The sequence below is a fragment of the Eretmochelys imbricata genome, chromosome 20 (genome assembly GCF_965152235.1).
Source record: "Eretmochelys imbricata isolate rEreImb1 chromosome 20, rEreImb1.hap1, whole genome shotgun sequence".
Classification (NCBI taxonomy): Eukaryota; Metazoa; Chordata; order Testudines; family Cheloniidae; genus Eretmochelys; species Eretmochelys imbricata.
The window spans coordinates 1,619,210-1,635,130 of NC_135591.1; the positions used below are offsets into that span (position 1 = coordinate 1,619,210).

Below are 15,921 nucleotides of genomic sequence, written 5' to 3' on the forward strand. Positions count from 1 at the left end.
CCACACATTGCTCGCCAAGCTGTGCCCCTTCTCCCCACGACACTGACCCTGGAGGAGCCAGTTCAGCCCATCAGCGACAGAGGGGTACCCCTCTCTCTGGTGCATCCTCCCCCACCAGCCATGGGCCCCTGAAAGCCTACAGCCACCCAGCTGGGCCCAGCAACATTCTCCCCACCCCACCCCACCCCACCCCACGCAGTTCTGCCAACATGCCAACCCCTCCCCGTGCACGTCCCCCTCTCTCACCTGCACCCCCCCCGCGCACACGCCCCTCCCTGCACATGTATACGTCCCCCTTACGCCCCAGTGCGGAGGATCCCAGCTGCAGCCACCTCCCACCCACCCACCACAGCGCCAACGCCCTCAGGCACTGAGCCGAGACCTGCCCTCCCGGGCACGGCAAGAGCCCTCGGTTCGGTGGGCTCGAGGGGCTGAGCAGGCCTGGCAACGAACCCTGGCATCTTGGCTCCTCTCCAGGCACAGTAAGGTGGCAGCCCAAGCGGCAGGCACCAGCACGCGTGCGTACCGCGCCCGCCGGCAGTGGGAGCAGGGCCCACACGAGGGGAGCGCACCTTCACCCTTCAGCAGGTCGTCCGCGTCCAGATCCCCGTCCTTCTTCTCGTCCGCACCCAGGGGGTCGCCGCCCTCCAGGCCCCCCTCCCCATTCAGGGGGCCCAGCCGGGTCTTGCGTTGCCTGCGTTTGTGCAGAGGGGACATGGACAGGTTCCGCAGCACGGCCATGCCGGTCTCCGTCAGCCAGACGCCTTCGAAGCGGAAATACTGGGGCTCTGTGGGGGGAAGGAGGCAGGGCCAGACAACAGAGTTACGGATCACATGCTCTCCACTTGCAGGCTGGCCCAGAAGTCAGGATGCCTGGGTTCTATTCCCGGCTCTGCACTGACCCACTAGGAGACCTTGGGCCAGTCCCTGAGCCTCTCTGTGCCCTTCGTCTAGCCCGTTCAGACTGTGAGCTCTTCAAGGCAAGAGAGACTCCTTGACCCCCTGCTCCAACTACTGGATTCCACAACCCTCCCCACCCCCACGAGCCAGGAACAGAACCCAGGAGTCCGGGCTCCCAGCCCTAACCGCTAGACCCCACTCTTTTCCCTGAGCCGGAACAGAACCCTGGACTCTGGGCTCCCAGCCCTAACCGCAAGACCCCACTCTTCTCCCTGAGCCGGGAATGAACCCAGGAGCCTTGGCCTCTGCAGCACACCCCTCCCTGGGAAAAAGGTGATACAACCCTAGCGAGACCGACTCGTCCCAAGCTCTGGGAGGGCTCAGAGCCCTCATGGCAGCTTCTTCCCTCCAGCTGGGAGAGGGATGGACTCTCTTGTGCCCCCGGGCTGGGAGCCCGGTGCAGCCAGAGGCCCTTCGGGGGGATGGGGCACACACTGGAAACCCCCAAGTGGGCGGCGAGTGCAGCTCGGTCACACGGAGTGGAGAGCGTGTCCCCTTCCCCACATACTTACCCGGCTCCTTGATCTTCACCGGGATGATCTCTGGGGGGGCGACGGGAACTGGGGAGGGAAACAGACAGCGGTGAGTCCACCTGAGTCCCCGGCCCACTCCCCCCCGCCCAGTCCCTTGGCCTCTCCCTGCTGCCCCAAGCACCTGCCTCCCGGCGCAGGGGAGGCATGGACGCACCGACTGGCTTGACCACGTAGGGCTGGCAGGAGCTGCAGTCGAAGCCCTCGTCTGCTGCCTGTTCCACCTCCTCCTCCGTGAAGAGATTGCTGCACACTGCGTGGATCCACCTGGGGGACAGGGACGGGTAAGGGACGGGGCGCAGCATGGGGCCCGGGGCCTCCCCAGGGGAAAGGCGCTTGGCTCAGGAACTCCCTTCGATGCTGCTCCCGGAGGCAGCCCCCGAGCGCTCCAGGGAACCCTCCCAAGCTGCCTGTCCTGGGGACGCCAAGGAACAAGCTGATCTCCACCGGGGGAACCCAGCCCCCAACAGGGAGCTCTGCAGGGACCCGTTCAATAAAATCAAGTCTGGTCTCTCGCTTAGACCCTCTTGCGGCAGGGGCAGGGCCCCGAGCACAGCCCCGTGTGCGTCCCCCGAGGCAGAACCCTGCTCCAGATCGGTTACATCTTTCTGGCCCTTATATTTTCAGAAACCTTTCAAAAAAATAAAAAAAAATTAAAAAAAATATGAGCCATCCAACAGCCTGCAGAGAGCCTGAAACAGTAACTCTTGGAGGCATGAACTGACCTGACTCCTCAGCAAGGCTGTTGACTCTGAACCCTAATGGTGCCATATCAAGCTGAGAAGATGTGTGCCGGTGTGGATAAGATCCTGTCTCTAACCCAATAGCCCAAGGAGCAAGGATTAGGAGGGCTGTGTTGGCCATTTGCATGTTTCACTGGAAGCTGTCCCAGAATTCCCAGAGGCTGTTCCCAGGTCCAGGGACCAGCCGCAGATTGCACGAAGCAAGGGCTCCAGGGGGCAAACACCAGCTGGGGTGTCGGACCCCCTAGGACAGAGGTGGGCAAACTACAGCCCGCGGGACTGTCCTGCGCTCCCGGCAGGGGAGGCCGGCCCCCGGCCCCCCCTGCGCAGTGACACCGCTGCGTTCTGGCTCCAGCCGGGCAGCAAGCTCCTGCTGCTCTGAGCAGCATGGTGAGGGGGCGGGGGGTCCCGCAGGGCAGTCAGGGAGCAGAGGATCTGTGGGGGCAGTCAGGGGACGGGGAACAGGGAGGAGTGGGAGTCCCAGGGGGCCTGTCAGGAGGCGGGGGTGTGGATACGGGTCGGGGGGGCAGTCAAGGGACAGGGATGGTTGGATGATGGGATCCCAAGGGGCAGTTAGGGGTGGGGGGTCCCGGGAGAGGGCAGTCAGGGGATGAGGAGCAGAGGGTGGTTGGATAGGGGGTGCGAGTCCCGGGGGGTCTGTCAGGGGGCAGGTGTGTGGATAGGGGTTGGGGCAATCTGGGGACAGGGAGCGGAGTCCCAGGGGGCAGTTAGGGGCAGGGGACAAGGAATGGGGGGGTTAGATGGGTTGGAGGTTCTGAGGGGGGCAGTCAGGGGGCGGGAAGTGGGAGGGGGCGGGGGGCCAGGCTGTTTGGGGAGGCACAGCCTTCCCTACCCGACCCTCCGTACAGTTTTGCAACCCCGATGTGGGCCGCGGGCCAAAACGTTTGCCCCCCGTTTGTGTGCAGCCCCATGGCTAGCCCCCCCACCGACCTCCCCCAGGCAGAAAGGGGGCTGGGCCTCACCGGTCGCAGTGCCTGCACTGGATGAGCAGGTCGTCTTCCACGTACTTCGCCCGGCAGAGGGGGCAGGTCACGAGGCTGGCGCAAGGGGCGCAGTGCGTGTAGTTGTTCTGCCACTCACAGTGGAACCCGGGGGAGCCCGCCCCACACTGCACGCAGCACACGCACCTACCGGAGAGAGGGGTCAGCACCAGCCCCCGCTTCACCCCCCGGCGCCCCCAGAGCCCCCCACGCACTGCCCGTCTCACGCCGCACTGCACCCCTACCGGCCCGTCCCGTCCCACCGAGAGCCCCCCACGCACTGCCCGTCTCACGCCGCACTGCACCCCTACCCGCCTCTCCCGTCCCCCCGAGAGCCCCCCACGCACTGCCCGTCTCACGCCGCACTGCACCCCTACCCGCCTCTCCCGTCCCCCCAATAACCCCCCACGCACTGCCCGTCTCACGCCGCACTGCACCCCTACCCGCCTCTCCCGTCCCCCCGAGAGCCCCCCACGCACTGCCCGTCTCACGCCGCACTGCACCCCTACCCGCCTCTCCCGTCCCCCCGAGAGCCCCCCACGCACTGCCCGTCTCACGCCGCACTGCACCCCTACCCGCCTCTCCCGTCCCCCCAATAACCCCCCACGCACTGCCCGTCTCACGCCGCACTGCACCCCTACCGGCCTCTCCCGTCCCCCCGAGAGCCCCCCACGCACTGCCCGTCTCACGCCGCACTGCACCCCTACCCGCCTCTCCCGTCCCCCCGAGAGCCCCCCACGCACTGCCCGTCTCACGCCGCACTGCACCCCTACCCGCCTCTCCCGTCCCCCCGAGAGCCCCCCACGCACTGCCCGTCTCACGCCGCACTGCACCCCTACCCGCCTCTCCCGTCCCCCCGAGAGCCCCCCACGCACTGCCCGTCTCACGCCGCACTGCACCCCTACCCGCCTCTCCCGTCCCCCCGAGAGCCCCCCACGCACTGCCCGTCTCACGCCGCACTGCACCCCTACCCGCCTCTCCCGTCCCCCCGAGAGCCCCCCACGCACTGCCCGTCTCACGCCGCACTGCACCCCTACCGGCCTCTCCCGTCCCCCCGAGAGCCCCCCACGCACTGCCCGTCTCACGCCGCACTGCACCCCTACCCGCCTCTCCCGTCCCACCGAGAGCCCCCCACGCACTGCCCGTCTCACGCCGCACTGCACCCCTACCGGCCTCTCCCGTCCCACCGAGAGCCCCCCACGCACTGCCCGTCTCACGCCGCACTGCACCCCTACCGGCCTCTCCCGTCCCCCCGAGAGCCCCCCACGCACTGCCCGTCTCACGCCGCACTGCACCCCTATCCGCCTCTCCCGTCCCCCCGAGAGCCCCCCACGCACTGCCCGTCTCACGCCGCACTGCACCCCTACCGGCCTCTCCCGTCCCCCCGAGAGCTCCCCACGCACTGCCCGTCTCACGCCGCACTGCACCCCTACCCGCCTCTCCCGTCCCCCCGAGAGCCCCCCACGCACTGCCCGTCTCACGCCGCACTGCACCCCTACCCGCCTCTCCCGTCCCCCCGAGAGCCCCCCACGCACTGCCCGTCTCACGCCGCACTGCACCCCTACCCGCCTCTCCCGTCCCCCCAATAGCCCCCCACGCACTGCCCGTCTCACGCCGCACTGCACCCCTACCGGCCTCTCCCGTCCCACCGAGAGCCCCCCACGCACTGCCCGTCTCACGCCGCACTGCACCCCTACCCGCCTCTCCCGTCCCACCGAGAGCCCCCCACGCACTGCCCGTCTCACGCCGCACTGCACCCCTACCCGCCTCTCCCGTCCCACCGAGAGCCCCCCACGCACTGCCCGTCTCACGCCGCACTGCACCCCTACCCGCCTCTCCCGTCCCCCCAATAGCCCCCCACGCACTGCCCGTCTCACGCCGCACTGCACCCCTACCCGCCTCTCCCGTCCCCCCAATAGCCCCCCACGCACTGCCCGTCTCACGCCGCACTGCACCCCTACCGGCCTCTCCCGTCCCCCCGAGAGCCCCCCACGCACTGCCCGTCTCACGCCGCACTGCACCCCTACCCGCCTCTCCCGTCCCCCCGAGAGCCCCCCACGCACTGCCCGTCTCACGCCGCACTGCACCCCTACCGGCCTCTCCCGTCCCACCGAGAGCCCCCCACGCACTGCCCGTCTCACGCCGCACTGCACCCCTACCGGCCTCTCCCGTCCCCCCAATAGCCCCCCACGCACTGCCCGTCTCACGCCGCACTGCACCCCTACCGGCCTCTCCCGTCCCACCGAGAGCCCCCCACGCACTGCCCGTCTCACGCCGCACTGCACCCCTACCCGCCTCTCCCGTCCCCCCAATAGCCCCCCACGCACTGCCCGTCTCACGCCGCACTGCACCCCTACCCGCCTCTCCCGTCCCCCCGAGAGCCCCCCACGTACTGCCCGTCTCACGCCGCACTGCACCCCTACCCGCCTCTCCCGTCCCCCTGAGAGCCCCCCACGCGCTGCCCGTCTCACGCCGCACTGCACCCCTACCGGCCTCTCCCGTCCCACCGAGAGCCCCCCACGCGCTGCCCGTCTCACGCCGCACTGCACCCCTACCCGCCTCTCCCGTCCCCCCGAGAGCCCCCCACGCACTGCCCGTCTCACGCCGCACTGCACCCCTACCCGCCTCTCCCGTCCCCCCGAGAGCCCCCCACGCACTGCCCGTCTCACGCCGCACTGCACCCCTACCCGCCTCTCCCGTCCCCCCGAGAGCCCCCCACGCACTGCCCGTCTCACGCCGCACTGCACCCCTACCCGCCTCTCCCGTCCCACCGAGAGCCCCCCACGCACTGCCCGTCTCACGCCGCACTGCACCCCTACCCGCCTGTCCCGTCCCACCGAGAGCCCCCCACGCACTGCCCGTCTCACGCCGCACTGCACCCCTACCCGCCTGTCCCGTCCCACCGAGAGCCCCCCACGCACTGCCCGTCTCACGCCGCACTGCACCCCTACCCGCCTGTCCCGTCCCACCGAGAGCCCCCCACGCACTGCCCGTCTCACGCCGCACTGCACCCCTACCGGCCTGTCCCGTCCCCCCAATAGCCCCCCATGCACTGCCCGTCTCACACCGCACTGCACCCCTACCGGCCTGTCCCGTCCCCCCAATAGCCCCCCACGCACTGCCCGTCTCATGCTGCACTGCCCCCCACCCCAGGCCCAGGCCCCATTGCACACAGAGAGAGATGGATCAAGTCGGGGGTCAGAACAGGCTCCCCCCGCCCTCGGCAAGCCCCACGGCTGCCCTGGCTCCAGCCCAGCATCGCTGCTGCCCAGCAGGCTCCCCCGTGGCGCGGCTGGGTCGGGGCCCCGGCTCTGGCGCTCACCACTTGCACTTCCAGCCGCCCTTGGGCACGGTGTGCAGCGGCGGGTCCAGGCAGTAGGTGTGGTAGCTGATGTCGCAGTCGTCGCAAAGCAGCAGGCGCGAGGGGTCCGAGGCCTTGCCACACACCTCGCAGACGATGCACTCCACGCAGCGCCAGCCCTTCAGCAGCATCACCTTGGTGATCTGGGGAGCAGAGCAGGGCTGCACTGTGAGGGGGCAGGGAGGGGAGCCCTGCCCCCCGCAGGGCTGCAGCAGGGACGGGGAGGATCAATAGGCACAGAGGTCACACCCTTGCCCGTGGCACCGGACCCAGCTCAGAGCACTTCTGCTGGGGCAGAGAGGAAAGTGTCCAAGGGCCAGGCACGCAGCCTGTGGGACCAGCCGTAGGGACCCAGCCCCATGCTAGAAGGGGCCCAGTGGCACTGGGGCCCATGTGCAATGGCAGCTGACGGGAGAACCCGGGTGCAGGAGGAGAGCTGCTCCCAAAGGTGCACCAGGGCAAGGGGGCCCATACTAGGGCTTGGGGGATCCAGCGCCTCCCACTCCACCTTACCTTGCTGTTGACGCAGTAGGGATGGTAGCACTGGGAGCACTGGGAGCAGGCCAGGAGGTGCCCCTCCGCCCCGCGCCCGAAGCTGCCGCACACCACGCACATGTCCTGCCGGGGAGAGACAGACGTCGGGGGGCTGGGCAGAGAGACACAGAGCTCCCCGGCCGAGCCCGGAACCCGGCTCCTCCCCCCGGAACCTGGCTCCTCCCCTCCCCAGAACCCCCTCCTTCCCCGGGGGGCGCATCTGCTCCCCCACCTGCATGAGAACGAACTTGTCCGTGTTGGAGAAAAGCACCACAGTGTTCTGCATGGTGTCGTCCTCCTCCTCGTCATCCTCCTTGCTGGGGGAGCTGTCGATATCCGCCAGCTGGGGGAGCAGGTGAGACAGGGTGAGAACACGTCACCGATGGAGCAGGCACGGACCCACCCCCGGACCGAGCCAGGCACCCCAAGGGCGCCGGTCAGTGCCAATCCGGCCAGCTGAGCCGGAGACGGAAGCACCAGCTTCCCCCTGCAAGGCTGGAGTGGGGCCTGGCTTAGACACTGCGGGAGAATGAGCAGAACAGCACAATGTGCCGAAACCTGCGCTGCAGCCCCCCACAGCCCACGAGGGGAAAGGCCCTGTCCCCACTCCTACCCTGGAGCTCATCAGACCCAGAGCCCCCTGGAGGCATGTCCCCCCCAGCCAGCCAGTCTTCCCGGCCTGGGATCTGAGCCAGCCCCCGCATACCCAACCAATCCCACCGACTGCCCGATGGAGAGGCTACCAGCTCTGGTTTAAGCCACGGGGAGGGGGAATCAGAGCCCACCAGCACAACGCTCCTAGGGGTCACTTGCCAAGCACAATGCTCCAGACATCGGGAGTGGCCTGGGCCCCCCACAGATCCCACCCTGGGGAGCGAGGGGCTCCACAGCAGCCACTTCCAAGGGCTGTGGGGGCAACGCAGGGATGCAGAACCACCCCCCCAGCCCAGCCTTACCGCGAGGGTCTCAATGGACGAGGTGGTCGACTTCAGCCGAGCTCGGCCCCGGCCCCGGCCCCCCTGGGTCCCACCTCGGGGCCGCCTCCTCCCTGGGAAGCTGCTGCTGCGACCCTAGGGCCAAGGGGAGGGGGGGTTACAGCAACACCCAGGCTTCCCAGAGCCAGGGGACCTGCTCCAGCTGGCATGGCCCCCTGCCCGCTCCAGGGGGCACCAGGAGATGGCACAGCCCTTGGGACTCACGTGGGGGGGGGGCACGCGGGACCCATGGGGGCTGCCCCATTCCCACTTGTCCCCCACCCTGCACCCCAGCAAAACGGCCAGCGGGGGATGGCGCTGACAGCGGAGGGGTGGGGTGCAGGGGCCAGCCTGACTCAGGATGGAGACAGTGCTCCCCTCCCTGCCCCACAGCTTGGCAGGGGGGTGTCAGACCAGGGTGGGGTGGCGCACAACGGGGGGCTGGAGGGAGCATGTGGTGAAGGGGTGCCCAGAGCCAGGCCCGATCCCAGCAGGGACAGTGAGAGAGCCCCCCATCCTGGTGCCCCTGCCACACCCTGTGCCCACGTCCCCCCTTACCTGCCCGTGCCCCGGTCCCCCCGTTACCTGCTTGACGCGGGAGCGCCCCGGGGAGCTGCGCCGACGCCCCTTCTCCCCCTCGCCCTTGGCCCCAGTGCCGGGCTCAAAGAGCAGCGAGTCGTCCGTCTCAGCCAGCGAGTCGGTGCAGTGGGGCAGGGAGCCGGCGTCGTCCTTCTGCAGGCTGATGTCGGTGGAGGTCATGCCCAGCTCCATGGAGAGAGAGCCCCCGCCCTCAGGGTCCGGAGAGCCCAGCAGGGGCTCCGAGCCGGGAAAGCTGCTTCTGGTGTCGCCCTGGCTCAGGTTGGAGATCTCGTTGACGATGTCCGACTTGATGAGGGTGGGACGGGGCCGCAGGACGGGGGGCTCGGGGCCCCCCTCTTCCCCACGCTCCAGCAGCTTCCCGCCCGTCCCATACACCTCCATCGGGGTGGCCGGGCCCAGCTCCTCGGGCTCCAGCAGCATGGGGGACCCCTTAGGCTCGCTGGTGAAGCTGACCGGGGTCTGGCTGGACTCAGGGTCCCCCCCACCCCGGCTCTCCTCTAGCCCGTCCTCACTCAGTGGGGGAGAGCACCTCCCCCCGGCCCCCGCCTGCTCTGGCCCAGCGGCTCCCTCCTCCTCTTCCTGCTGTGCCAAGCCTGGGAACGGCCCCAGGGCCACAGCTGGGGTGGACTGGGCACCATCCCCGGCGGGGCTGGCCAGGGACCCCGCCTCGCCCCCTGCTGTGTCCATCCTCTCCTCCTCCCCACACTCCATCGTTTCCCTGGGCTGTGGGGGGCCCAGCTGGCGAGCAGGGGAGCCTGGCAGAGGCACTGTGGGGGGTGTCTCTGTCCGGGGTGGGGAGGCAGGTTCCTTGTCCATGGGGGGCTGGGGGCTGCCTGCAGGCTCCAGCGGGGCCGCAGTGATGGCAGGGGGTCCCGCTGGCTGCTTGGGGGCCGGTTCCTCTTTGGCATCCGGTGGCGGCTCCTCGGAGCGGGCGGGCGATGCGGCAACAGCGGGGTCTGGGGAGAGAATCAAGGGGGACAGTCACTCTCACGGGGGCGCAGAACACTCCGCCCCCAGCACCCGGAGGGTTAAAGGCGCCTCACTTCATTGGGCAGTTCGGAGCCTTCCAAGCAAAGGGCCCGACTCCCAGAATGCTCTGGGGCGGCCTCGGCCCACATTCCCCCTCCCCACAGATGACGGCAGAGCTGGCAGACCCGCCCCCAGGGGTGTTCATGGGGCACCCCCTCACCTGGAGGGGCCGAGGGCAGGGCTGGCGGTTCAGGGGCCATCTCGGGGGGTGTCGGCTCCGTCGCCTCGTCCTTAGCAGGTGCTGCCGGGCCTGGCGCCTCCTCCAGCTCCGGAGCGGGACCTGGGGGACAGGATGGCTGGTTGGGGGGGTAGGAGGGGGAGCCCCCGAGCCCCTGCCTCACCCACCCCCCTGGGTCAGCAGCAGCGCCCAGCAACCAGAGGCCAAGCAGCGCCACCTAGCAGGCAGCACAGGGCCACTGGGCTCTGCCTGGGCTCACCCCGGGGACGGGGGCGCAGCCTGGGGACACTCAACACAACGCCCCACCCGTCCACGTTCCCTGGGCTCTCCCAAGCTCCAGCCTCTCAGCAGGGCCACCCAGACAGAGGCAAATACGACCGCTGGCTTAAAGAGGGGGAGAAACTGAGGCACGGGGTGGAGGGACTGGCTCAAAGTCACGCAGCAGGTCAGTGTTGGAGCTGGGAATAGACGTCAGGACTGTTGGCTCTCACCAGAGGGATCCTTCCTCCCAGCCGGTGGTGAGGAGGCAGGTGGAAACTCCTGGCACCAAGGGGTAATTCTCACAGGCCCACGCTGGGGCCAGGGCATCCCCAATGCTGTGGGGCCGGCGTGGGGCAGGGCATGCGCTCACCTAGTGGTTTGGCTTCACACCCCGAGGGCATCTCTTCCTGGGGCACGGCCCCATCCAGCTGCGGGTGTTTCTGCTGCCCTTGACACGCCGGGCAGGCGGAACCCCCTGCCGCATCACTGCTATCCGGGGGCAAGGGCCTGGGGGGGGATGAGCCACATGAGGAGCGTCTGAGAGCCCCTGACCCATCCGGCCGGCCAGAGGTGCTGGAGGAGGAGGGATCCTGCCCTCTGCCCTGGCCCCAACACACCCTGGACCCCCGAACACCCACCCGGTGGTGCCCACGGCCCCTCCCCCGGTACCCGCAGCACTGGGCTCAGCAGCTTATAACGGGAGGGAGAGCGCTATCTGGCACGGCCAGGCCCAGACCCTCCTGCCCCCCCGGCAGGGACCCCCATGCAGGTGCCAGGGGGGGACCCCTTTGCGACTCACTTCTGGCAGCTCTGGCAGCACCGGGCGGCATCGGTGCCTCCTGCCGCACTCCGGTGCCGCTGGCACCCTTCGCACACCGAGTAGCTCTCATACCAGTGGCACCCGGGGTCGAGCGCTGCCGGCCGCGACCCGCAGTCGGAGCACACCCGGCAGTTCTGCAGGGAGACAGACAGTCAGCGGGGCGGGCTGGCACAGGGGCCAGAGAATGGGGCATGGGGCCTTCCCCCTCTAGGAACGCTGGCTCTGATCTGGCCCCAGGAGAGAGGACTGGCTGGCTCAGTGGAGTGGGGAATGGGGCATTTCCCCTCTGGGTGGCCCCAGCTCTGACCTGGCCCCAGGGCTGGAGGCGGGGACTGGCTGGCTCAGGGTTGGTGCTGTGCAGAGATCTCTTCCCCTTGGGTTATGGGGGCTGTGGGCCTGGGAAAGCCTGGGGTCCCTGTCCTTCCCGCTGGGGACTCCGGCTGGGGGTGCTGGCATCAGGTGAAGCAAAGCAGGGCTTGCTCCGTGGGACGAGCTGCCAGGGCCCCAGAGCAGATGCCGCCCTGGCAGTCGGCAGGGCCCGGCCTCCCCGGGGCGTTCCCTGCAGGCGATGTAGGTGTGGAGCCCACCTTGCACTTCCAGGAGTCCGTGGGAAGGCTCTCAATGGCCGGCTTCAGGCAGAACGTGTGGTAGCCCTTATCACAGGCCTCGCACACCAGCATCATGGAGTCCGCGCCGGGCTGTCTGCAGGGAAGACGCTGCCCTCAGACAAGCCCCAGGCCCCTCATGGACCAAGCGCCACCGCCCCGGCCTCCCCACAGAGAGGAGCACCGCTCAGGATAGAACCCAGGAGTCCGGACTCCCAGCCCCCCTGCTCTAACCCACTAGACTCCCCTCCCAGAGCTAGGGATAGAACCCAGGAGTCCTGGCTCCCAGCTCCCCCGCCACTCTAACCCACTCCCCTCCCAGAGCTGGGGATAGAACCCAGCAGTCCTGGCTCCCAGCCCCCACTCCCCAAACCAGGAAGGCTGGTGTGGTTCACACAGTGCCCATGCCCAGGGTTTTGCCACCTACCTGCACGTTTGGCAGACTTTGCACTCGGGGCACTGCCAGCCAGAGCGTTTGTGTGGCGTGACGGGGATGTCCAGGCAGGTGCCATGGTAGTGCAGGCCGCAGCTGGTGCAGAAGAGCAGGTCGCGCAGGTCCCCCGGCCCGTCGCACACCATGCATCGCGAGTCCTCTGGGCGTGGGGAGCAGGGAGTCAGGGAAACAAGCCCTCCTGCACCCACACTGCCCGATGCCCAGCCTCTTCCCCCCACCTCAAAGCCCTGTCCCACAGCCTCTGCCCCCAACCCCTGCGCGTGCTCTGCCCACCCCCTAGGGCACCCCCGGCCAGCAGCATCCTCAGCCCCCGCCCCAAGGATCTCACAGCACCTCACCAACATCCACTTGGACCCCCCAGCTCCACCATCACAGCAGTGACAGGTCCAGGAAGAGAACCCAGGAGTCCTGGCTCCCAGCCCCTTCCCACACACTCTAACCAGTAGACCCCATTCCCCTACCTGAGTAGTGGCCCCCAGCCCCTGCTCTAACCACTAGACCCCATTCCCCTACCTGAGTCCTGGCCCCCAGCCCCTGCTCTTACCACTAGACCCCATTCCCCTACCTGAGTCCTGGCCCCCAGCCCCTGCTCTTACCACTAGACCCCATTCCCCTACCTGAGTCCTGGCCCCCAGCCCCTGGTCTTACCACTAGACCCCGCTCCCCCTAGCCCCTTAAGGTTCCCAGGAGTCCCTAGCCCCTCCAAAACTCTACCAACCAAGCGGCAGAGGTGTGCCCAAGCAGCCGCTGTCCCTGCCCTTCTTCACGGCCTGCAGCACCCGCTGCCCAGGGGCCCTGGCGGCACCTACCCATCTGCACCGCCTCGGCCACGTGCTCCGGGCACAGGAGCTGGAGGGTTTTCATGGACTGGAAGGCGCCGCTGGCCGCCGCGCACGGGAAGTGGTACTGCCGCGGACACCCCTCCGAGTGGCACTGAATGGTAGCACCCATCCTCCGACAGTGTTCACATTTCTGAAAGCAGCAGGGACCCCAGGGCGGGTTAGAGATGCGGCTGGACGGACGCTGTCGCGGCTCCTCCGGGGCGATCCCCGAGAGCCCCCAGCCCCCATAAGCAGCCCCGGGGTGGGGTGCAGCACCTGCTTAACAGCTACGAAGCAACATGAGGCAAGGATCGGATCCCTCAGCTGGGGCTGGGATGCAGCCACCCCGGGGTGGGGCACGGCAGCTGCTCGCACAGGGACCTCTCACTCAGCACAGATATGCAGACACCCCCCCAAGGGGAGCAGGGCAGCTGAGTCACAGCCTGGCAGTTTAGGACAGGAAGTGAAGGAGAAGCCCGTAGCCAGGCGCAGCCTGTGAGTGGGAAATCAGGGAGGTGAATGCAAACACCCCTTGGGTGTTTGTCCAGGAGGCCAGGGTTTGTGCCAAGAGCCCCAGGGGCAGGGCCTCGCTTGAACACCTCTTCTGGAGGGCGGTGCCCGTGGCAGCACCGGGACCCCAGGGCTGGCAGGGGGGAATGTCCCCCACCCCCTGCTTCGAGCCCCAGACCTTCCTCAGAGGTCTCCCCTCCCAGGGGAGGCACTGGGTCGAGTCGGCTTAGGCAGACATCCCACAGCAGCGCAGCCCAAGGGGTCGCCTACCCGACCACAGCCGCCCCAATGCCAGGGGGCCTGCAGGCCCTCCCTCTCCCTCCCATTTGCTCACCCCCTTCCCCGCACCTGCGAGATCCCTGAGAAAACAGCTTTGCCCACGTCGCTCTGCCCGGCTCCGGCCTGCAGCTGCACCCCCACCGACCAGGCCGCACACCAGTGGTGGGCCCAGCAGTGCCCTGCGAGGGGAGGCAAGGGGTTAATGGGAGGAGGGGGTCAGGGTAGGAGCCCCCCCCCCCCCCCCGGCTCTCCTTCTCCAGAACTCTGCCCAGCGGGTGGGGAGCCCTCCCCCGAGCCATCTCGGGGGCCCCACAGGGCAGACAAAGCACCTGAAAAGGAAGGAGATGCCCGAGGTCCACAGCAGCCTTTGCACTTGTGTCCCTGGGCTGGGGGAGCATGGGCAGAACAAGGGGGTGAGAGAGCCTAGGGCTGGGGATGGGCAGCCCAGTGCTGGGGGCGGGCAGCCCAGTGCTGGGGGCACCGGCGGAGCTGGGGACGGGCAGCCTAGGGCTGGGGGGGGGCAGGGGTAGCAGGGGCACCAGCAGAGCTGGGGGGGCAGGAGGCAGCCTAGGGCTGGGGGGGCAGGGGTAGCAGGGGCACCAGCAGAGCTGGGGGGGGCAGGAGGCAGCCTAGGGCTGGGGGGGGCAGGGGTAGCAGGGCCACCCTTCTGCGAGGCCTGCTGAAGACGCTCGCCCCGCGCTGCTCACCCGTTGGCTCGAAGAGCTCTCCTGGCGACACGCCCTCCGCGAAGCCGATCAGGGACAGGTCGTCCCCAGGGGCTCGAGTCTCGCCAGGGCCCCTGCCGTCCGGCAGCTCGGAGAGACGCTTGTTCCAGTCGGGCGCCGGCTCGAAGCGCTGGAGCTCCCGCTGCCCATGCAAGCTCCACCCGCCGCAGTTGCAGAGGGCGCAACGCCTGGGCAGGGCACTGGGGGCAGAGACGAGAGCAGAGTCAGTGGGGGCAGGGCGGGGGGCTCCCAGAATCACGTTCCCCTCCCCCCTCCACGAAACTACCCTCTCCGCCACCCCAGTCACCTCCCCTCCCAACCCCTCCAATGTCCCCCTGCACCCTCCTTCCTGTGCCTGGGGGGCAGAGAGCATCCCCTGGGCTTTTGGGTCCCAGCACCAATCAGGCAGCTCCATTTGGCTTCCCTACAAGACAGGGGATCGGGGGCCTGAGCTCCAGGCTGGGCCCCTCGGGGGCATCACTTGAGTGGGGCGGACCCACTCCCCTCGTCTGCTCCCTGCCCTATATCACAGCACCCAACTCCTGGCTCTCAGCGTTGCAGGTGTCCCACCCCACAGCACTCACCCACAGGCCTGGGGAGGCTCCTTGGCTTCCGGTTCCGGGGCAGCGGGGGCCCCTTCCGGCGGCTTCAGGGGGTCTCCTTCCGCGCCACCCCGCTCTTCTGAAGACACGCCCCCGTCGGCTGCAACAGGGGAGCTGCCCCATCAGGATCCCAGCAGCGGAGGTGCCCAACCCCCGGGACACAGATTCCCCACCCCCACCGGCACAACTCCTGCCACAAACTGGGCCATGGCTCAGCGTGGCCCTTCTGTTTTCAGGGCACCGAGTCCATCCCCCTCACCCAGCAGAGGCCATTCCACTGGGGGAATCCCTGTAACCGCACCCCATAGGACTCTGCACCAGGCGGCTGCCTGTCGTCCCCCCTTCAGCCATGGCAACTGCCCGGGATGCACCACGGGGCCCCTAACAGGACTGTATAATGCCTAGTGAGACACCTGCTTCACCAGCCACATCCCCTACACGTCGTGGATCATTCATCCATCGGCCCCCTCCAGGCCCTTCGCCCACGGCTCACCGCTGCCCCCTGGTTACTGCACTGGGCCAGTTTCAGACCCATTGCTCTGATGGGGAAACTGAGGCACTGGCCCAAGCTCAAACAAGACAGCTGGGGATAGAACCCAGAAGTCCTGGCTCCCAGCCCCCCCAGCTCTAACCTTTCGACCCCACTCCTTAGGGGAAGGAGTTTCAGGTAAGCCGGAGCCACATCGGAGCTGGCAATTCCCATGTAACAATGCCCCAAAACTCCAGGTAAAATGCAGCCAATTTGGCTGTTTCTGTGGGATAGAGGGGGGGACGTGTGGCCCCGAAACTCAACACCCCAGAGGGGTGTGACTCCGTCTGGCCAGGCATGGGCCGTACTCCTGTGCCATGCCACACTGCAGCCCTTGGCAATGGCTCAAGGCAGCCAACAGCCTCCAGGCCAGGCGGCTCCTGCAGAGCTGCAATGGGTGCCCCC

At 68.4% G+C, this 15,921-nt stretch overlaps 1 protein-coding gene across 3 annotated transcripts in view; it reads right to left on the reverse strand.

Annotated features, from left to right (window-relative positions):
- KMT2D (lysine methyltransferase 2D) overlaps positions 1-15,921 on the reverse strand; it is a 49,557-nt gene that overhangs the window by 27,916 nt on the left and 5,720 nt on the right. For all 3 annotated transcript variants that reach the window (XM_077838946.1, XM_077838945.1, XM_077838947.1), the window contains exons 3-20: positions 14,970-15,087; positions 14,368-14,585; positions 13,730-13,839; positions 12,860-13,022; positions 12,024-12,189; positions 11,579-11,693; positions 10,971-11,125; positions 10,542-10,678; positions 9,893-10,012; positions 8,689-9,659; positions 8,086-8,199; positions 7,362-7,472; positions 7,109-7,213; positions 6,557-6,738; positions 3,217-3,381; positions 1,648-1,757; positions 1,473-1,520; positions 573-788 (exon numbers count right to left, since the gene is read on the reverse strand). In XM_077838946.1, the coding sequence (XP_077695072.1) occupies positions 573-788; positions 1,473-1,520; positions 1,648-1,757; positions 3,217-3,381; positions 6,557-6,738; positions 7,109-7,213; positions 7,362-7,472; positions 8,086-8,199; positions 8,689-9,659; positions 9,893-10,012; positions 10,542-10,678; positions 10,971-11,125; positions 11,579-11,693; positions 12,024-12,189; positions 12,860-13,022; positions 13,730-13,839; positions 14,368-14,585; positions 14,970-15,087 (3,324 nt within the window). The remainder of the gene's footprint in view (positions 1-572; positions 789-1,472; positions 1,521-1,647; positions 1,758-3,216; positions 3,382-6,556; positions 6,739-7,108; positions 7,214-7,361; positions 7,473-8,085; positions 8,200-8,688; positions 9,660-9,892; positions 10,013-10,541; positions 10,679-10,970; positions 11,126-11,578; positions 11,694-12,023; positions 12,190-12,859; positions 13,023-13,729; positions 13,840-14,367; positions 14,586-14,969; positions 15,088-15,921) is intronic.